Below are 22369 nucleotides of genomic sequence, written 5' to 3'. Positions count from 1 at the left end.
TGTTACTATCAGCATAAAATAAATTTCATCTGTCTTCTTACTGAGCCAAGAATCCTACATGTCTCTGAGCTTCATTTGTACTTTACTTTTGATGGAATTAAATGCTTCATTCTTAGAGGTGAATGAACTACCCTGCTGGTAAAACCCTGTGGAGTTCTCATTTTTTTATTCTTAATTTCCTCATTATTTTCATCAAAACAGTCTTGAGGCTTCTGAGTGCTCTGACCCAAATGAGCAAATGAAGTGTTGTATACCAAATCTCTGAAAACTGCCCACTCCTTTTCTGCTCCACTGCTGTTAACTGTGTGTTGTTCAAGTTTCCCTCCAAGTTAGCAACAAACTGTTCCAGACCAGATAAAGGTTCTAGTATGTTGACATTAATTCTGGTAGTCATTTTGCCTTAGGCTGCTGCTTTTGTTGAATGCAAATATTTAGCTTTGAGAGAATAAGTCTGTGATCAATCCAGCACTCTGTACCACACATTGCCTGTGTTACTCTCACATTCTGTCTGTCTCTTCTTACAATCACATAATCTATTAAATGCCAATGCTATGGCAGTGCATCCAGAGAGGTTTATTGCATTTAGGTAAATGGAAGGCAGTGTTGGTGATGAGAAGATCATGAGAGATGCAAGTCTTCAGTAGTGAGTGACCATTGCTATTGCTGTTTCCAACTCTATTCCTCCCAAAGACTCCCTGCCATGTCTGGTAGTATGAGTCTAAACTACCATTAAAGTCACCGTGAATTATAAGCTTGTCTTCTTTTGGCACATTGATGATAAGAGTCTCCAGATCATCATAAGATTTTTCTTTGACCTCATCAGGCTTCGTCATAGTGGGAGCATAGGCATTGATGATGGTGGTGTGGCTTTTTCCTGCAAGTTGCAATTGCATTATCATGAGTGTGTCATTCACTCCTTTTGGTAGGCATACAAGTTTGCTGACTAAATTAGTTTTGATTGCAAAACGTACAACAGTTTTGTGTGTTCCCCTTTACTGTGGCTACTCTGGAAAAATGTATATTCAGTTTCAATTTCAATAAGCTGGTTTTCATTTGCCATCCTTGTTTCACTCAGGACTGCTGTTTGTCTTGCAGATCTAATGGATTTCGTGTTGTCTATAAGTGTATTCACATTCCATGTACTGATGGTGAGTGAAATCATCTTTGTAGGAGATTTTGTACATTTTTTCGTGTTTCAACCACAGAGTGGGATTCCTAACTGCTGTGGTAATCAGGCCAGGGTTGGGTAAGAAGACAATTTTTAGAGCACCTTTACTAATCCCTTTCTCACACCAAGAGATGAGAGCAGTATGATTCTTAAAAGCTCTTCAGACACCCAGGGGACCACCAAATCCCACTGCTGCTTCCAGTGACATGACCCTATGGCCTGGGTCACCTGTGTATAGGATTGTGACTAAATCTCCCAGTGTGTATCCACACCTGCTGTTTCGTCACTTGCCTGTCATCACAGAACTTTGAGATAGGCATCATGGTAAAATGGTATGGGTGATGTCTTTTGATTCATGTGTAAACTGAATTTAAGTAAGGCAGAATTGTATGAAGTGGTCAGCCTCACTCTCCCAGATTCAACACAGTCCAGTGGCAGGAAAGAGTCAAGACAACTGGTGATGGCTCAAGATGCAGTGAATGATCTGGGAATCTTCAATGTCTAACCAAGCTCTAAGTGCTCCACAACACCTGCTTCAGCCACATTTCTCCTCTGGCCATTTCACCAGCAAAAGTTACTCCCCTAACTCACCACTTGGTTACCCTCAGCCTTGTTTAACCCGTCTACTAAAATTGTTTGCAGGGGTGTGGCTATTTAGCATGCCACAGCTTCTTGGAAGCATAGGTGAGAGTTAGTTGGAACAGGCAGACACCAAAAGTAGAAAGTAGCCTTGAAAATGGCTTGGCAGAGGGGCAGCTAGGTGGTGCAGTGAATAGACCACTGGCCCTGGAGTCAGGAGGACCTGAGTTCAAATCTGGCCTCAGACACTTAACACTTATTAGCCGTGTGACCTTGGGCAAGTCACTTAACCCCAATTGCCCCTCACCCCAAAAAATGCCTTGGCAGAACTCACACAGGAGGTACTAGTCTTCCATAAATATACCCTATACCCCAAATATGGGTATATATTAGACTCATATATGTATGTACATAAATATATATTTTATGCAAATGCATATATATGTATGTATATCCTGATGTAGTAAATCAGTAAATAAATACACAGATCTGTTTTTACACTTTGAATAGTTTTTGCAGATTTTAAGTATTCTGCCTCAGTTAATCCCTGTTCAAAAATACTTCTACTGTACTTCCCTTACAGCTGAAACAGGTGCCATTGACAGCTTAGAGTTTGGTCAGACATGGAAGACAACCAGGTCATCCACTGTATCCAACCACCACCAGTTGTTTTGACTTTTGTCTTGCCACTAGACTTTGGTGACTCTGGAAGAGAGATTGAAGTTAGTAACTTTGTGCAACTCTGCCTCACTTAAATCCAATTCATTAGCAAGTCAAAACATCACATCACACCATCCCATCATTGGTCCTCTTCTAAACAAAGGACGAACAACAGTCTTGCACATAATAGGCACTTTCTTAATAGATACTGCTTGACTGATTCCTATTTTGTTTCCCCACAGCATTTGCTCCAAACTTATTGCTCTGTCTCCCCCTTTTCCATCCGTACCCCTGACACTTAGGATATAGCTTCTGACTTCACTTAGCAGACAGGTCATTTGATCATGAAGTCCCTCCTCTTTCCTCCTTTATTCTCATATCAGCATCACTACCCCTAGCCAATGGTTCTGGAGTTGTCTATGCCACCACTTCCCAGAAAATTCTCCATCTTTGCCTTCATAGTCTTTTTTCCTCTCCCAGCCACCCCTGTTTAGTTTTTTTTTTTTTTTGGTAGTACTTTCTTGTCATGCACCTTTAGTCCACAGCATTCTGGGAAAATGCAGTCTTTTCCTACTGTCACTGCTATACATAAGATACCAAACGAATTTGTTTCAGTTTAGATGTATAGCTGAAACTTTACGGAATCAAATAAACTAGCAAAGACATCCCACCAATCAGCTTTTTTGAAAAAAAATTTAAGGTTTTTTTTTTTAATATCAAGAGATATCTAAATGTTAATAAGTAAGTATTTATTCAGGGTCTACTCTGTGCCAGGCACTGAGATAAAAATACAATAGATGAAACAAACCCTAGTCACAAAGACCTTACAATTCTAATGAGAGAGACAAGTTTGTTACATATGTGTTTTCAATAATAATAATAATAATCTCATGTATATTATGCTTTAAAGTTACAAAACATTTTGCTCACAAAAAATTCTGTGAGGTAGTTAGTACAGATATAATTAAGAGGCTTAGGGAGGGAGCTAACAAACATTTATTAAAAGCGTAGTACATGTTGATAACTCTGCTAAGAGCTGGGAATACACATATATGCAGAAAGTCTCTCCCCTTAAGGAATTTATATTCTAATGGAGAAAGACAACATACAAGAGGAGCTAAAAAGCAAAGAGAGAAAGGGAAGAAGGGCACCCCACAAGGTCAGGCCCAGGCTGAGAAGGGAAGGCCCCTGGTCCCCATCACAAAATGGAGGCTCTAACAGCAATTCACCAATGGGAGAAAGGGGCAGATTTTTATAGAGGGCTATTCCAGGTTGAAAAGGTTTAAGGTATCCCTTGGATGTTCTAGGGGAGGCCTCAGGTACTAAGGGGACTAGATTGCAACAGAGACATACATAGTTTTGGAGCCTGGAAGCCAGGAACAGGGCTGAGAGGGCCTATTACTATCAATTACTACCAATTACTACCAACTATTTGTGTCAGATTTCACACCCACTCTCTCTGACCTTAGTTCTGCCCTTCATAAGCTAATCAGGAACTATAAACAGAGCATACAATATCATTATTCTTTCCCCAGAATCACTGTGAATAGAAATATCCATACATACACAGGCATCCACCCACACTGATACACCCATACATATGACAATTATAATCTATACCTATACATAAGTAAAAACACGCTCACGCATTTTTAAAAATCTGATCTAGGCCACAGATACAGCAAGGATAAATATTAACATTGATAAATAGCACATAGATACATGCCCTAAAAGATACATGATATAGACAGATATGTTTAGTTATACACCCAAAGGAGCATTTGGATAGATAAAAACCTACGTAGCTGGGTGGGCGGGAGAGATTTGTAAGTACTATAGAAATAGAGTAGGAGAAAGTGAAGGGTGATAGGGGGTAAGTAAGCAGATGTATGAGTTAAAAGTGAGGAGGCAGAAGTTCAGGAGAATGGTCAGTGAAATAACAACAGGGTATGGGTTTTAGCTATAAAAATGATAATGGCACAAATTACAGTGGCCTTCACCAAAGGCAATATGTTGCTCAATAGCTGTATGACAGTTCACTTGTATGATTCCAATAGTAAGTTAGAACTTGTGTAATACAGAGTAACAGGTTAAACTAGAAAGAAATTCATTGAAGTGTCCATGACAAGATTGTACTTGTTCTGACTAATCTATATATTTTTTTCTTTCTTTTGCCTTTTGGAGGGCAATTGGGGTTAAGTAACTTGCCCGAGGTTACACGGCTAGTTTTTTTTTTTTGTGTGTTAAGTGTCTGAGGCTGGAACCAAACTCAGGTCCTCCCAACTCCAGGGCCGGCGCTTTATTCACTGCGCCACGTTACCACCCCCTACTTTTCTTCATTTTCGGTAAGTCTTAGTCGACTCTAAGTTGGTGAATTCTTTTCCATCTGCTAACAATGAAAATGTTCATTTTATAGAAGCAGTACTTTGGAGCACAAGTTTTTTCTGAACCTCTTTTTGTCTGGAGTTTTTCTAACACGTATACTTAATAGTATTTGGGAGGCATAAGGTAAACACAAAATATAATGTAATTTAGCTAATTTAAAACATTTGCTGATAATCACTCAAAGTTCAATTTTTTTTTAGTCTTTAAAAAGATTAGCTAGTTCTTATCGAGAGAGTTTGGTGGATACAGAAGACAAGGAGAGAGGGTTCTTGCTTTTTACAAGTGGATGTTCATTATGCAACATTAAGTACCATGTTTCCCCGATAATAAGACCTATCCCTAAAATAAGCCCTCCCCTTACTGTGTAAGATTCCTCTAAAATAAGCCCTCCCCCGAAAATAAGCCCTATTGAGATTGCTACTGTAGTGAAGGTGATTCCCCTGCGCTACATTACAGTACCCTCTGTATGCACCGTCTCCCCCCCACCGTGAAACGCACGCTGCACTCCGAGCTGCATCCAATCAGAGCTGCAGCAGTGAGCGCGTCATCCTGTTCTTCCCCAGTGATTTGCTTATTGAATAAAGGTACATTTTTTTTGTTCACATTTACCTGTTTATTAAAATTGCTGTCAATGTTCATTAAAATAAGCCCTCCCCTGAAAATAAGCCCTCTGGTGTTTTTCTGTCCAAAAAAATAATAAGACAGTGTCTTATTATCGGGGAAACACGGTAGGTACAATGAAGGAGAACCTGGAGCAACGATTCTAGCTATTGAAGAAGACCCAAAATCTTTGTTTTGGGAATGCTTTGGACTCAGAGACAGCTATCATTGGGGGAAGATTTGGTATACTTCTGTTTAGAGGAAGAGGATTGTACTAAAAGACCTCTGGAGATACTTTCTAGGTTAACTATCTTGATATTCCTCTGTACAAGTTCATGAGATGGCTGGAGGGTCACAGCTCCTACTGAATAGAATTCTCCTTTATGGGAGATAGAATGCCAGAAAGTAAGATTCCATGGGAGGTTAGATGACAGCTGTTTGGGTAGTTAACAGGAAGTATATATCTTTTTTTCTTTGTATGTCTTCCAGGAGCAATATTCTTTCTATGCACTAGTGATTTTTATTTTTCCAAGTTTGCAAGGCTAGTGTATATTGGTTTTTGTTGAATCAGCATAAATCCACTTTTTTCCCCCTCCTACCCTGACAACTTCTCCAATTGAGGAAAAAAAGAAAAACAAAACCCCTGTTACAAATATGTATTGCCAGGTGAAATAGATTTCCAAATTGACCATATCTAAAACACAGACACACACACAGATGTATATGTCTCATTTTATACTGAGTCCTTCACTGTATATCAGGAGATGGGTAGCATATTTCCTCATGAATCCATCAGAATTGTGGTTGATTATTATCTTGATCAAACTTCTTAATTCTTTCAAAGTTGTCTTTACCATAGTGTTGTCATTGCATAATTTTTTTTCCCCTGGTTCTGCTCACTGCATCAGTTTATATGTCTTTCTAGGTTTTTCTGAAACTATGCTCTTTGTAATTTCTTACAGCATAATAATGTTTGGCCATATTTATATGTCAGAAATTGTTCAGTTCTTCCTTAATTTATGAATATCCCCTTCAATTCTCATTCTTTTTTTTTTTTTGCTTTTTGGAAGGGCAATTGGGGTTCAAGTGCCAAAGGTCACACAGCTAGTAAGTGTCAAGTGTCTGAGGCCGGATTTGAACTCAGGTCCTCCTGACTCCAGGGCCAGTGCTCTATTCACTGAGCCACCTAGGTGTCCCCAATTCTAATTCTTTGTCACCTCAAAAAGAGCTATAAATATTTTCAAGTATCTATAGTTTGTTTTGTTTGGGAGTAATCCCTTTGTTTACCCTCTTTCTCTTTCCCTTAACTCCTTTCCTTCCTATTTCCCTGTTGAGTACATTTTATTTCTATGCCCAGATGTGTGTGTGTACAAATATATATATATGTTCTTCTCTCCTTTGCCCAGTTCAGATTATAATGAGGTTCAAGTGTCAACTACTTCCCCCGCCTTCTTGTTTGTACAGATATCTACTTGCATATCCTGATTATGTGAGATAATTTTCCCTAACCTTCCTTTCCCTTCTCCTTCCTTTATTCTTTTCTCTTCTCTTTCTGTTATTCTTAAGATTGTCAAGACATTATAGAACCAGAACTTCTCTAATTGGATTCCCTCTGTGAACCTTTATGATAACAGGATTTGATCATAAAGGATTTGAGAGGTGGAGGGGTAGAGGAATGGATGAGAAACAAGTATCATCTTCCTACATTAGAATGTAAGCAACTGATCTTTGTTTAGTCTTTTATCAGTATTTGTTCATATTTACCTTGTTATGTTTATCTTAATTCCTGTGTTTGAATTTCAAAGTTTCTATACGGCTCTGTTTTTTTCATTAGGAATGCTTGGAAGTCCTCTATTTCATTAAACATCCATTTTGGCCCCTCTAATATTATACTCAGTTTTGCTGGGTAAAGTATTCTTGGCTATAAGTCCCTATCCTTTGCCTTCTGGAAGATCACATTCCATATTTACCTCTCATTTAAGTGGTGGTTGCTAAATCATGAATGATCCTGATTGTGGTTCCTTGGAACTTGAATTCTTTATTGCTCACTGCTTGAAATATTTTTTTGTTTTCACTTCTGGATATTGACTATAGTGTTTTTGGAAGTCTTTATTTCAGGGTTTCTTTCAGGGTAATTGGTGAATTCTGTTTCCACTTTGTTCTCCGGTTCTAAGAGATCTAGGCAGTTTTCTTTGAAGATTTCTTAAAATATGGCCTTTTTTCTTCTTGATTTGTTTTCCAGTTCAGTTGTTTTTGCTATCAGATATTTTACATTTTCTTTATTATTTTTTTTTTTTACAAAATCTTAACTTTATTTTAATATTTCTTAATGTTTTAGGGGGTGATTGACTTCTATTTGGTCCATTCTAATCCTCAGGGAGTTTGTTGCTTGGGCAAGGTTTTATGCTACTTGTGCTAAACCTTTCGTTTCCTTTCCATTTTTTTCTTCCATAACTGTCATTTTTTCCCATTTCCCCCCCTAGCACTTTCATTTTACTTGTAAGAACATTTTAAACTCTTTAAAAAACCTTTTTTTTTACTTCATATCCTCCAGGAATTCTGTTGAATTTTCTCTTATCTGGTTTTAAATTTTTTTTTTTATTGAGGCTTTGCTTGTAGATGTTTTGGAGTTCTTTTCTTCATAGGAATCTTTCATCTTGAACATCCTTGCCATTATAACAGTTTTTATAGTGGGATTCTTTTTTCCTCATTCTTTTTGCCTACTTCCTGACTTTGAACTTGATATTAGTGACAGTCTCTGGGAGCTTCTGGAAGGAAGGTCAGGGCTATTCCTGTCACAACTTTCTTGGGATACTGAATATTGTTATTCCAGGATCTCAGGGACAGCTCAGGCTGTAAGCTTTCAGTGCTCCCAAAGGGGACTGATTCAGACTAAAACCTGATTGCTGCTCCCCTGGTCTGATCTCTGCATGTTCCTGACCTAGGTTGAGGTCTGAACATCACATTTGACGCTTGACTGTCACACTCTAAGCCAACTGGAAAGCTGTTAGTTCAGAGTGGCGTAACTATAGACCCCACTCTGGGCTGGGATTCCTACTGGTTATTGCTTTGCAGGCTTCAGATCAGGCTAGAAGCATGAATTGACAACTTGTTCTGCTCCTGGGGTTGGAGTCATAGTAATGTTCTTTGCTTCTGAACTTGTTCCTCACAACCTATGGTCTGTTCCTCTTGCCTATTGTCCCTACCCTGGAATAACACTCCTAGGATCATGTCCCATTTTCAGTCCAATCTGTGACCCAAAACTGGGAAAAGCCATTGGTCGGCCCCTCTTCTCATGAAGTGCCAGAGGATAGATTTGGAAACTACTCTTGTCCTGGTGCACAGCCTCTCCTTGTATTAAAGAGTGCTGCCAACAGTGAGTTCCTGAAGTGCATATTAATTTGATCCTAATGTACCTTAAATTCTCCTTAGGCAAGACAGAACAGCTCCCCTGAAATACTTCCCTTGCCTCAATTCTTCTAAGTCACATACAAAGATTTAGACTTTCATAGCAAAGTGGAAATTTACTGCATTTAATACTTCAGGAAAAAGCTTATTGTTTAGCATGCCATTTTAAACAACTTGATATGTAGGATTAGGTTAACTAAAAGTATTTTATTTATTTATTTGTAATCCCCTCCCCATTTCTGGCCATCTAAAAGGCAAGTTTACCCCTGTTCTGATTCATATGGCCATAAAGAGTCTTGGTTCTTAAACTCATGGGATCATAAGATTGGCATGGAAAATGACCTTAGAAGTCATCTAATCTAAACCCCTCATTTTACAGAGAAGGAAATGGAGGGTCAGGAAGGATAAGCTACTTGCCCAAGGTCACACAGGTTTGATTTGAACCCAGGCATTCTGATAATCAACTCAATTCAATAAACATTTATTAAATACCTACTATTTTCCAGGTATGTGCTAAGGCAAGGCTAGGGATACAAAAAGAGGACCCTGCACTCAAGGATCTTACAATCTAATGGGGGGGGGGGATGAAAACAAATATTTATAAAGCAAGCTATATACAGGATAAACAAGATATAACAAAGGGAAGGCACTAGAATTAAGGAGGATTGGAGAATCTTTCCTGTAGGAGGTGGAAGTTTAGCTAAGACTTAAAGCCAGAGAGGTCATTAGTCAGAGCAGAGGAGGGAAAGCATTTCATTATGGAGGACAGCCAGAGAGAATGAGTGGAGCTGAGAGATGGAGTGTCTTGTCTATGGAGCAGCCAAGAGGCCAGTGTCACTGGATTGAAGATTTTCTCAGAAATTTCATCAGAGGTAAGATTCTACCACCAGAAGTAAAGTTTGAATCCAGGTTCTTTAATAATCCACATTAAAAATAAAAGATAAGACTTTCCCAGATATTTCATCACTGAAAATGGTTAGCTGGCAAAAACCTAACTTTTCTCATTAGAATCTGAGAAGTGGTACTAGAATGTCTAAATCCAGTGGCATAGATTTCATCCTCATTAAAGCAAAAGGGAAACATGACACTATTTAGAGCTTGTTTTTGTTAACTGCTTTTTTTTTTCTCCTAGCTACCTTCATTTTGCTGAGGTAAATGGTGTAACATTCTATAGAATGAGCTGTGAAAGGAAAGAAATAGAATGTTCAAATTTTGGAAGTTTTGTTTACTTGGGGAAATGATAGTACCTTGTCTTATATAATTCTATACTATTTTCCAGAAAAGTTCAAAATTTTTAGAGTACTTATCCTCAAAAAACATTTCTAAAACCCTCATTAAATTAGTTATAATTGTGACATATGATTAATTGGATCCTTATTTTATTCCAATTAGTATTAATCCATAGGGATAATGATTATAAGTTCTATATATTAGGCCCCAGAGAATGGGGAACTGCAGATTGTAAGTTCACTTGCTTAATCATAGGAAGCTAACCAGAGGACCTCTACCCTTGTTTTTCCTTCTTATGGTAACCAAGCCCAGTGTGGTGAAGTTGATTCAATTACATGGAAAGTCCTCCAGCTATTTTTGTTGTTCTTCCATCCCTTGTCATCCCTCTATTGCCCAACATGGGGGGATGACCATGAGCACTTGACCAACAAGTAGCCCTGGTTGCTGGCTTGTGGTTTGCCTTTCTACTAATCCATGGGTGTGTTAATCAGAATCTCCTGAAAAGTCAAGATAGATCTGTCAAGGTCTGCTCATTAGCCTGTTTGTCAACCAATGGGATTCTGTATTTTTAGTTTGTTTTATCTATATTGTCTGGGTATCTAGCACTATAAAACTAAGGCCCTGGAGCAAGGGGATCTCTCCAATCATGAGGAAGATGTGAGGTCCACTTCATTAGAAGAGGTCATGGACCCTTTAATAAAGTGTCATTGGCTCAGAGCTCTGCCTCAGTTTCTTTTAGTGTAGATTGAGCAATTTGAGATACAATATAATATAGGGTATATTACTAACTTTTATAAAAACACTCATTAGAAAACATCCTAAATTAATTGTAGTCTTGTCATTTGAGAAGGAAATGATTTCCATAAGTAAGGGCTTGTGTAAACTGGGTGCTTTCAGTGGAAGTTCAAATCTATCACTGTAACTATCAGGGTAGAACTATAATAGGATAATAGAGATATTTTAAGTTGTTTTGGGGAGGGGTGGCATGGTGGTTATGACCAGTGATTTCAGAAATGTCAGGTGCTGAAACTGCTTCTAACAATGCAGATCAGCAATTATACTGTAACTTTTAATCTTAGAGTTACCTTAGACTAGTTGCTTGCCCATAGTCATACAATTAGTATGAACCCATCTTCTTAATTGTAAGGCAAGCCTTCCATAGTGTCTCTCCTTTTTAAAATTCTAAATTAAGACTTTAAAATTTACCAGACTGCTCAAAATTCTTTACAGACATTAGCTACATGGGTTTAATACATCCAAAACCATTATTCCAGGATCTATGGGAAGGAATGAAGTTGGTGAATGAATGCTCAGGGAAACAAATTTCTCAGATAAAGGCTAAATGGAAAGCATCTTTGATTCTTTCCTCTTTTTTGCTTTATCCAATCAATTACCACGTTCTATAGACCTCTCTTGTAACATTTCTTGACACAAATCCTTCCTTCCATTTCCAATGCTATGCCCTAAAGCTAAGAAAAATGTAGGCAAGAATTAGAAAGGATGAGATAGGTTGTAGAGATGGCCTTAATCCTCTGAGGAAGTGCCATTGGGTATATACACACTTCTTATTTAGAGAATAAAGGACAAACATGGCTTTACTTTCAAAAGCTTGGGTTGTGGGAAGAATAGTGACAACATGGGAGGAGAGAAGGGCAGATAAAAATTTCTTTTGGATGAGTTGTGTTTGATGGAATAGAGTATCTAAATGGAAATGACCACTATACAGTTGGAAATATAGGACTGGACCACAGTTGGAAGGCCTGGATTTTAAATACATATTTAGTCATCATCAACACAGAAGTGTCATACCATTGGCTCTTCAAGGGAGAGAGAATAGAAAGAATAAAGCTGCAAGCTAAGGACTTAGCTTTTGGGAAAACCACAACTAGAGTGCTTAGGAAGGAGTAAGAAGAGCCCTTGGAAGGGAAAGAAAACTGGGGCAGTTTAATATAATGGAAGCAAAGGAAGGAGATAATTTCAAGAAGACAGCAGGGTGGAGGAGAGCAGGGAGGAAGGGGCTGATCAGTGTTAAATCTCCAATGGGAGATGAAATCAAAGTTCTAAACAAGGCTTACCTACCCTGATCAACCTTCTAGATACAGACGAAGTCAAAGTTTAGAAAGGATAAATGACTTGCCCAGGGTTAGACAGACAAAACTTTGAGTCCTAATTGGAGATATTTGAATCTAGATCTTCCTGACTCCAAGATGAGCACTTTATCTTACCATGCTGTCGTTTCTCAAAAACAAAGCAAAAAAAGTGAAACCTCAGATAATTCCAGGTACTGTTAACATACAATAAATGTTCTGTAAGTATGCTGCTCATGTCAGCCTTTTCCTAAAAATCCTGACAACAGGCTTCATTTTCATTCAGTGAGTCATTTAACGGGTTTGTTTCAGAGCCTATATTGTGCATGGAACTGATGGGTTACCTGGGGTCTAGGTCAATTTGTGAAACCAACTTGTAAAACCAGTCTGTGACTTTGTAACTGCACTTTGTTTTGTAAAGTTGTAACTGCAATTTGTCCTTTCCCATCCTTGAGATCTGCCCCTTCTCCCTATCCCACACTCCACCTAGGCAACACCCTGTGACCCCTTTGTTCTTACTTAATGTCTTCATTTCTTCTGGGCCTGGCCCACACCCTCCTTTATCCTTGCCTTTTGTCTCCTTAACGACCAGGCCCAAATCTTATCTAAACTATCTATTCACATGCTCCTCTTGGTCAGCTCTGACCTTTGTCTATGCACTGAGGCCCCTCCTGTCTGGTCAGCCCTGACAATGGCAGCCCTACCCTTTAAAGGTAAAAGCATGTACCCCTCTCACTTGCAGGTCCCCTAAAAGACTCTTGCCCAATTCTCATGGAAATTTAACAATAAACTTCTACAACTCTCACTCCAATTAAGCCTGAGACCTTGAATTATTTCCAGACAATATTGCAGGTTTTCTGGTCTTAGATAAGATCAGAATTCCTGCTGAACCTATTGGGATCCCCTCCCCCATCAGAACCATGGTGGTTTCTGCTGAAGACAAATAGTACTTGCCCTCAATGAGTTTACAATCTAGTTGGAAAGACATAAAACAAGAATTAGAGATGGGAACAGGGTTTTTTTTTTTGTGTGCCTTGAAGTTGTAAACGTCCTGGATTTTAACAGGACTTTAACAATGTAGCTGCTTCCTGCAGAACAAGTTTTGCAAAAACTTTATGCTTTTTTATCCCTTTTCTTTTTCATTTTTTTTCTAGGAAGGGTCAACAGTGTGAGCATTAATGAAGCAAGAAACCCAGAGAGGACAACCAGGAAATAAGCTTAACTGGAAGGAGCATAGGGTTAAAGAAATAACAAGATTATGCTCAAGATGCCATTCTACTTGTCCAGCCTTTCTCCCTTCTTCTCTCCCTTCATTAAAGAGAAACTGGAATGTGTGAAGCCCACTATATGCACCCTAGGTTTTTCCATCTCCGTTTTGCTTCCCTATGCTTGAAATGCACTCTCTATCTGTCTCTCAAGATCCCAATTATTCTAAGAGAAAGTTCAAATACCAAAAAACTTCCTGATCCTTTCCAGACATCGAATAACACTTCTTTAACGTACTTGTAACAGAAATGGGAGAAGGGTGGGGGACCCCTCTTCAAATATTTAAAAAGTTGTCACACAAAATAAATTTATTCTCCTTGACTCTAGAAGGCAAAACTATCAGTGAATGAAAGTTGCAGGTGTCAATTTAGTTGTGGTATCTAGAAGGAAAAAAACAAACTCTATAGCTATCCCAACTATCCAAAAGTGTTAACAGGCTGCCTTGGGAAGTAGTGAACTTACTAAAAAGTCTTCAAGTGCAAGCTGAATGACCCCTCAGGCACAGTTTGGATTAGATGGTGTAGGAGGCTGTGACCCAACTGAGGTTTTGTTTTAAATCCGGTCTGTGTCCCAGAAAAGCACTGAGCTGCCGGCAGGACATAGGACAGCTCATAGGAGGTGAATTTAGGACACCCAACAAATACCTCCTGCCCTCAATTCACCCAAAGGCACCGACTACCGAAATACACCAACTGTGAATAACAAACTACATTCCACCTGTTCCCAGGGGAGGAGGGGACATTCCCTGCTATTAACAAACTTCCCAGTTGGCAGGGCCTTGAGTGCAAATCCTCCTCTCATCTAAGAACTTAACTTCCTCCCCCACCAGTAGCCGGGGACAGGTGCTGGTCGTTTTTCTTCCAATCACGAAGCAATGTGTTCGGTATTGGGTGTATTAATCAGATTCAAAGGGTTAAGTCTAAGTCTAGCCACAGAAGACAAGTAGGGTACTAGATCACACACAGATCTAGCATGCAGAAAACACTGGGAGTCTCTCGGGATAGAGAGCGCGATAGACGTAGGACACCGAGATGCAGCTGGGGGGGAGGGGCAAGAGGGATGATAAGCTATGAACCCCGTGGTGCCCTATGGGAGTTGTAGTCTCCCGCCTGTACCAGTCACCCCTTCTCCACCAGCAGCGAACTGCTTCTCCCAGCTGCCCGTGCGGCCTGGAAGGGGGAGAGGGAAGCGCTCTGACGCTGTCCCGAGCCACCGCGAGGGGGAGCGGAGCTGAAAAGCTACGGCAGCCCCCAGAGGATCAGGAGCTGCCCGAGCTGTAGTGCGGCGGCGGGTAACGGCCGCTGTCGCCTCCTTTGCTTGGGGTCCCTAGCCATCTCCCATCCCCGGCTCGCCGACCGCCACCCTCACTGCCTAACCCCACGGCCATGGAGGCGCGTCAGGGCTGTGACCCCCTGCGGCGCAGGGTCCCAGACTCACCGAAGCGATGAGGGGGTAGGGGGCGCTACAGCTACCTCCGGCTCGCCCTACTGCCCTGCTCCTCCGCCCTCCCTCTTCGGCTGCGGACCCCTCCCTCCCCAGCCTCCAGCCTCGGTCATTCTCGGCCTCCGCCTCCAGCCCTGCCTCGGCGCAGTCGCTGCCCCGCCCCATAGGGGGCGCTGCTGAGGGAGCTGTTGGTCCTCATGCCATCCCGCGGCTCCCAGCCGACGAGAAGGAGCCCCTGAGAAAGGTGAAGAGATTCGGGACTTGGGCTCGTCCTCCTTCACCCCTCCTTCGGCTGTGCGCGTTTCCCGGCCTCCACCTTGTTCCCTCACTCTCCAAAATGTGGCAGAGCGTGGGGCTGACCCTGCTGGTGATCGTGGCCACACTGCTCTGCGTGCTGCTCTTCATGCTGTGCGGTGAGTGCGACGCGCGGCCCGCGGGGGGCGGGGGGCGGCCGAGGGCCTGGGCTTCCAGCTGTTCTCAACCCGCTGACGGCTTCCCGCGGGCATCTCGGGTACTTTGGGCATGTTTGTTTTGACTCGGCCACAATTAAGCGCCTCCTGAGTGAGGGGCACTGCCTCCAGGGTCGATGCTGAGAAAGGCGAAAAACGTGGTCTCTGGCCTCCTGGAGCTCCCAGTGTAATGGGCGGGGGGGGGTAATATGCAAATGTATTTTGACCGGCAAAGTGACTTGACGCGGCATGGCGTCCAGGCCAGGGCTACGATGCTGCAGACCCCTGGGGAGGGGCTCTTGGGGGGGGGGGCGGTGCAGGAGGGGGCCGACAATCCTTGAGATTGGTCACCCTTCTTCTGATTTGGGCGGGGGGCTGGAGGAGCCTGGGACGCCGCCAACTTGGGGCTACGAAGGCCAGCGGCGGGACTGGACTTCACCTGCACAGCCCTGGCTTCAGAGCTTGGAGGGGACCCTAGCGGTCTGTCTGCTGCTCCAGCGCTCTCATTTTCCGCACCGGCTGTCACCGATGTCTGATGCCCGCAGCTTGGTAGAGTCGTCGGTTCCATTCATATCTGCTCTAACTCTGCTACTTCACTGATTCCCCCCAGCCACTAATGCCCCTCCCGCCACCTCAGAATCCCTCGGACCCTTCGGATGTCTGCTCTAACTTTCTCCATTCCCCCTACCCACTAGTGCCGACCCCACCCCAACCCCCACCCTAGAATCCCCTCTTCTATTCAAATCTACTCTTTTATTTTCCCGATTCCTCTAACCGCTTCCCCTCCCCCTTTCCAAATTCCTTGTATTAGTGTAGGTTGAATAATCTTACAAACGCCTGCTTCTAGAGGGCAGGGACTGTATTGTCATTGAGCCCCAGTACCTCCGCAGGCCATTGGCACATAATAGGTTCTTAACTAACTAGATAAGTTCAAGTTGATTGATTTAGAAATGAAGAAACTTTGAGAACTTGCCCAGTTACACAAGCCATAGAACAGCAGACCCAGGTCTTCTAACTCGATTTCTAGTTTGGAGTGGTAGGTGTGTTCACTCACCCATATTCTAATTTATTTATTTAAAGTGTGTCATTGATGCTTTAAAATATTTTAAACACAAGTCTTTTCTAAGTGATTTCCCTATCTTGAATTCTCTAAAACCTTTCTTGTTGACTGATTAGTACAGTCAAGCCAAAGAAACTAACACATTGGTCCTATCTAGTTGTTTGTTTTTTTAACCCTTGTCTTATTTGAAGGTGAAGTGATTTGTTTTCTCATTTCTTTTATGGGTAGGTAATAGAAGTGACTTTTTGGAAGGATTGTAATGTGAATGAATGACCTTTACTTTCCTGTAAAAAATAATAGTAACAGAAGTTGTGCATTAAAAATCAACTATTAACTTCAGTTTGAACCCAAAATAGGATTCCAAACAAATCTTAATGTTTTGCAAACACTGCGGCTAGGTGGCACAATGAATAATAGAGCACCGACCCTGGAGTCAGGAGGACCTGAGTTCAAATGTGGCCTCAGACACTTAACACAAAAACTAGCTGTGTGACCTTGGCCAATTGCATTGTAAAGTGCTTTGCATATGAAGGTCAGAAAATCCAGCTTAGGTCTGGTGGATAATGCTGATGTTTTTCTTGGGAAGCCTGGCCAAATTTCCTTGTTGGTTAAGTATTAGCACAACTTTAGGCCTTTTTGATACCTTGATACTGAGACCTAATATTAACAAAGGGACTTTGGTCTCCTAGAAAAGTTCCTGAAGGATAGTGAAAATTAGGAAATAGATTACATGACATAGGTCTCTAGTGTTCTATGTAAATGAATATTTGCAAGACAGTGAAGAATAAATTTAAAGTTTATGCCGTTATTAGGTTATGGATATTAAAATTCATGGATAAAACTTAATTTAAAACAGGAACTAAAAATGTTACTGGAAGATCTTTTTGTATTGCACTTAGTTTTATTGAACATCACAGATACTGTATTTTTTGTGACAACCCTGCCTCTAACAAATCTATTGGCACCATTTTTGCAGTTGCAAGTGCTCACATCATGTCTCTGTGTCACATTTTGGTTATTCTTGCAATATCTCAAACTTTTTCATTGTAACTTTATGTTATGGTGATCTCTGATCATTGAGCTTTGCTGTTACTATTCTGCTTGTTTTGGGGTGCCACTAACTGCACCCATGTAAGATAGCAAACAATAAATGTGTGTGTTCTAACTGCTCTACCCACTAGCCATTCCTGACTCTTCCTCCCTTAGGGCTTCCCTATTCCCTGAGACATAACAATATTGAAATTAGGCCACTTAATAATCCATAATAATAGTACTATGTCAAAAAAAATTTCAACTCTAAATAAGAAATATTTTTATTGTCCCCAAAAAGCTAACCATCATCTGAGCATTCAGCAAGCTGTAGTCTTTTTGCTGGTCTTGCCTTGATGTTGATGGTTGCTGAAGGTAAGGGTGGCTGTGGCAATTTCTTAAAATAAGATAACAGTGAAGCTTGCTGCCTCCTTTCTTTCACTTGAACACCTAGAAGCCATGGTAGGGTTATTAAATGGACTAATTTCAATATTGTTGTGTTTTATAGTGGTGTGGTTTGTGGCATCCAAGACAATTACAATAGTAAGATCAAAGATCACTGATCTTAGATGACCATAACAGATGTAATAATGAAAACCTTTGAACTTTTATGGGAATTTCCAAAATGTGACACAGAGACACAATGTGAGCCATATTTGCAAATTGCTGTACTAAACTTGAGGATGCTATCAAGTTTTACTTAGGTTCATTTTCTAATTTGCTTTTCCTGATCACAGTGCTTTCTTCTAGTTCAACTGCTGCTGCTGGCTGCTATTTCTTAGTTTCCTTTTAAGGATCAGGATCTACTTTTCTGTGCCTTGTGCTGGGCCCTCTTATCTCTCTGAGATAGATGTTCTTAACCTTTTTTGTGTCATAGACCTTTTGGCAGTCTGGTAAAGGCTATGGACCTCTTCTCAGTATTAATATTTAAGACAAATGAAATAAAATATGCAGGATTACAGAGGAAACCAATTTATATTGGAACACATTTATCAAAATAGTAAGTTCACAGGTGATTCACTCCTGCTCTATAATCTCATCAGCTGGAATGAGTTTAATGATCACCTCCATGAAAATTCCCAGATCTTCTATATTTAGCCTCATTTTCTGGACTCCATTAAAAAACTGCCCATTGCACCTCCTCACTGCATATTTTGTAAGTCATACTAACCATGTCTAAAGCAGATTCATTCTCTACCCACTAAAGTCCTGCCTTCTTCCTAGAGTGCAGATATCCTCCCATTACCAAGTTAGATCTAGAAATCATCTTGTCATCTTGTCCTCCTCAATATCACTTAGATCAGTTCATGTCATTCATGGCTATCGCCCTCGTTCATATCTTCATTACCGCTCCCTTGGATGATGCTAATTGGTTTTTCTGCCTCTACAGTCTGTCTCCTTTCAGATCCCTCCTCCACACAGCTGTCAAGTTGATATTCCTAAAGCACAGGTCTAAGTTTGTCATTCCCCTGCTTATGAAACTCCAGTAAGTTCCCACTTGCTTCTAAGAAAAAATATAGACTTCTTGATTTGGCTTTTAAAATCTTTGAAGCCTGAAAGCAGGCATGATTGTAATGGTAACTACATTCCCAGTTGTTGAAAGTATGTCTACAACTTGAGAGTCCTTCATTCTGACCATTGATTTCACAAATGTGCTCAGTAAGACCATTTCTTGCTGCAGAACTGTCTTTCACTATAGAGGTTATCTTTCCATTTTTAAAAATGAACCCAACATGTTCTGTACCATCCTTATGCATGGTAATGGTTTGTTCAAATGGTCTGTCCCAAATAGTCATTGTAATCTTCTCTCCAAAAGCCTATTTGAGAATTTTATGAGATTGATCAGAGCTCCACCCTGCACGATTTTCCACATTAATTTGAAGAACTTGGTCTCAGACCAACCAGGGATGCTAGGGAATTGGCCTGGTCTAGCGCTATGACATGCCTTTCTGTTGTGATTAAAAAAAAGTATATATCAGGGTACTTCAACAACTGTATTAACACACACGGGCTCTAGTCTACTATTCTAGGCTCTTTAAACATTACTCTCATTCACACCCTCCCAAATTCCATCCAAACTTGGTGCTTTCTGGTCTGTAATACTTAAAGTCACATTATCTTCCTGAGAGTGACTTTGTATAAGTCTACTCTTCTGCCTCAGAATCTGTAACTCAGCTCAACTGCCACCCCCTACAGAAAACCTATTCTAGGGCAGCTAGGTGGCTCAGTGAATAGAGCACTAGCCCTGGAGTCAAGAGGACTTGAATTCAAATCCAGCCTCAGGCACTTAACACTAGCTGTGTGACCTTGGGCAAGTCACTTAACCCCAATTGCCCTCCAAACAGCACCCCCCCCCCCAAAAAAAAAAACCCACCACCAACAAACCAGCCTATTCTGATTCTCTTCAGGTCCTGCCTGGTTCCACCATCCCTTTTACATTACATTTTCTAAATACATATTATGCTCCTACTTTCCCACCTCACCCTTATAAGCTCCTGAGAGCAGGGATTGTTTTTTCCTCCACATTTGGCACATAGTAAGCATCTGATAAATGCTTGGTAAATTGAATTTTTTACTTACCTTCAAGCTGTGGTTTGCATAGGTTGTGGATAATTAGAATTTTTAGAATAAAGATGACCCGGTTATCATGATTTGGGGGTTGGAAAACTTGCTCTAAGTTCAGTTTTTCACTCATGTCTGACTCTTCATGACCCATTTGTAGTTTTCTTAGCAAATATTGGTTTGCCATTTCCTTCTCTAGCTCATTTTTACATATGAGGAAACTGAGGCAAATACGGTTAAGTGATTTGCCCAGGATCACATAGCTTTTAAGTGTTTGAAGACAGATTTGATCTCAGGAAGATGGGTCTTCCTGATTTCAGCCAGCCACTCTATATCCAGTGCCCCCATCTATCTGCTTTCCTCCAAGTAGTTTGCATTTAAAGATCATGCTACTTGAGAGTATGCATTTGGCTCAAAAATGCCAGTAAGAGAACAGTAGACCTTCCATAGTCACATGTGAAAATGATTATGGAAAAATTACTTCAGAGAAATAATTTTAATTGCTTACTGTTTTTCTAGAGTCCATGGCATGCCTTCCTATTGTGATTTAAAATACATATATCAAGGTACTTTATTAGCAAGCATTTATTGTGTATTTACTCTGTTCCTCAAATAGGCAGGGCTTCCTTTTTTGAAATATTTCTACTTAAATTATACTAAATAGCTTTTCTGTTTTCAATTGAACATCCTCTTCTCTATCTCTCCTGCATAAAACATGTGATGTGTTGATGAGCACAGAAATACTTAACCTATTGAAACACTAAGAACTGGTACCTGGAGACTCATTCCTATCAATTGAAGTAAAAAAGGACTAAAACTGTGTGTAAAAGATTAGTGGATGTTACTTTCTTTAGAGCATTCAATGATGATGTAATAAGAATAATTGAAAGGGTAGATTGATACTCAGGAAAGGGGTAGCCTATAAAGATATATATGGTCATCTTTGGCTAAGTAGGCCCAAATTAGCCCCCATGGGAATTCCTTGCTGATTCTCATCAAGCAACCTTTTGACCTCAGTTTGGTTTCTAAATAGGTTCTCATCCTGGAAGAAGAAAAAATTATTAAAGCTGGCTTTTGGGCAGGTGGGCAATATAAGCCATTTTCAAACCCCCCCCCCCAAAAAAAAAAACACATCCCATTCACTTTGTATAAAGTAAGCATCACGATTCCAGCTGAGGGAAAGACTTTCCATTTTTATTATCAAATTCCTTCTCAAGTTTCTAACATTTAATAAGCTCTTGATAAATGCCTGTTGATTTAATGAGGGAGTGGAGAAAAACTTAGCAACCTTGATGCGCTCTTTAACTGCTAATTAGTGTAATGGGTTGTGTTCCAGGATCTTCTCTTTGATAGCTTTTTCTTACTCTTTAATGCTGAATAAAGTTTATCATTAGTGCTGTTGAAGACTTTAAATATAGTGCTTAAAATGTTTGAATTGAATGGATTATTAAGATAGCTCAGTATGATATTTGAGGTATTATGAAAGGTTTACAGAAAGAAAGTTGTACATTATTAATGCCCACCAATTAATATCATTCTCTGTGCTAGACTCCCAGAAGATTAGTTAGGCCCCCCCCCAGTTAGACCTTGATTTGGTTTCCTTTGATGAAGGGTGAGAGAGGGGCAGGGGGTCCATTGCTCATACAAAAGCTGACTGAAATCTCCTGGGTTATTTGGCAAGAGGAGGTTATCCCCCAAGAATTCCAAGGATATCTCCATTGTCCATCTCTATAAAGGGAAAGGAAATTGCTTGACCTTTGACAGTCATGGGGAGTGGGTGGGAAAGGGTTGTCTCTCTCAGTCATTGCTGGCAAGATTCTTGCCAGAGTCCTCCTTAATTGGCTACTCCTTCACCTGAGAGATGGCCATCTACCCAAAAGCTGTTGTGGCTTTGTAAAGGGCTAAGGAACCATTCTTATGGTGTTTGATGCTAAACAACTCCAGGAGAAATGCTAGAAGCAGAATAGAGGTCTGTACTTAACATTTGTTGATGTGATTAAGGCCTTTGATACCATTGGTCATGAGGGCTCCTGGAAGGTCATGGCAAAATTTGGTCGCTTGGAGAAATTCATCAGTATTGTGTGCCAGTTTCATGATGGCATGCTTGCACAGGTTCTGGATAACAAGTAATGCTCTCTGCTTTCCCAGTCACCAGTGAAGTGAAGAAAAGCTGTGTGCTTGCTCACAACCACGCTTTTTTAGCATGTTTTCAATGATGTTGTCAGAAGCCTTCAGTGAGGACAAAAATGGCATCGAAGTCAGCTTCCTCACTGATGGCAAATTATTTAACTTGAAAAGACTACAAGCCAAGACTGAGGTGGAGGGAGAGTTTGTGTATGACTTTTTGTTTGCAGATGATTGTGCACCTGTGCAGCCTCTGAGGTGCTCCAGAATATGGATTTATTCTCTGCTGCTTGTACTCATTTTGGCCTAACAACCAACA

The 22369-nt window shown here is 40.6% G+C and overlaps 1 protein-coding gene and 1 pseudogene across 1 annotated transcript in view; one reads left to right on the top strand and one right to left on the bottom strand.

Annotated features, from left to right (window-relative positions):
• Positions 1-14924, bottom strand: part of LOC138173486 (ubiquitin-ribosomal protein eS31 fusion protein-like) — a 35832-nt pseudogene extending 20908 nt beyond the window's left edge.
• The window catches only part of SMIM13 (small integral membrane protein 13), a 26529-nt gene continuing 19004 nt past the window's right edge, over positions 14845-22369 (top strand). Inside the window, exon 1 of the mRNA XM_069103488.1 lies at positions 14845-15239. Within this exon, the coding sequence (XP_068959589.1) occupies positions 15164-15239 (76 nt within the window). The 5' untranslated portion in view covers positions 14845-15163. The remainder of the gene's footprint in view (positions 15240-22369) is intronic.

Source organism: Petaurus breviceps, unplaced genomic scaffold (assembly GCF_028583685.1).
Source record: "Petaurus breviceps papuanus isolate PSGF00001 unplaced genomic scaffold, PetGlider_PUasm1.0 582, whole genome shotgun sequence".
NCBI classification, from domain to species: Eukaryota; Metazoa; Chordata; class Mammalia; order Diprotodontia; family Petauridae; genus Petaurus; species Petaurus breviceps.
Note: the sequence above shows the minus strand (reverse complement) of the source record. Positions and strands in the feature narration are given on the sequence as shown.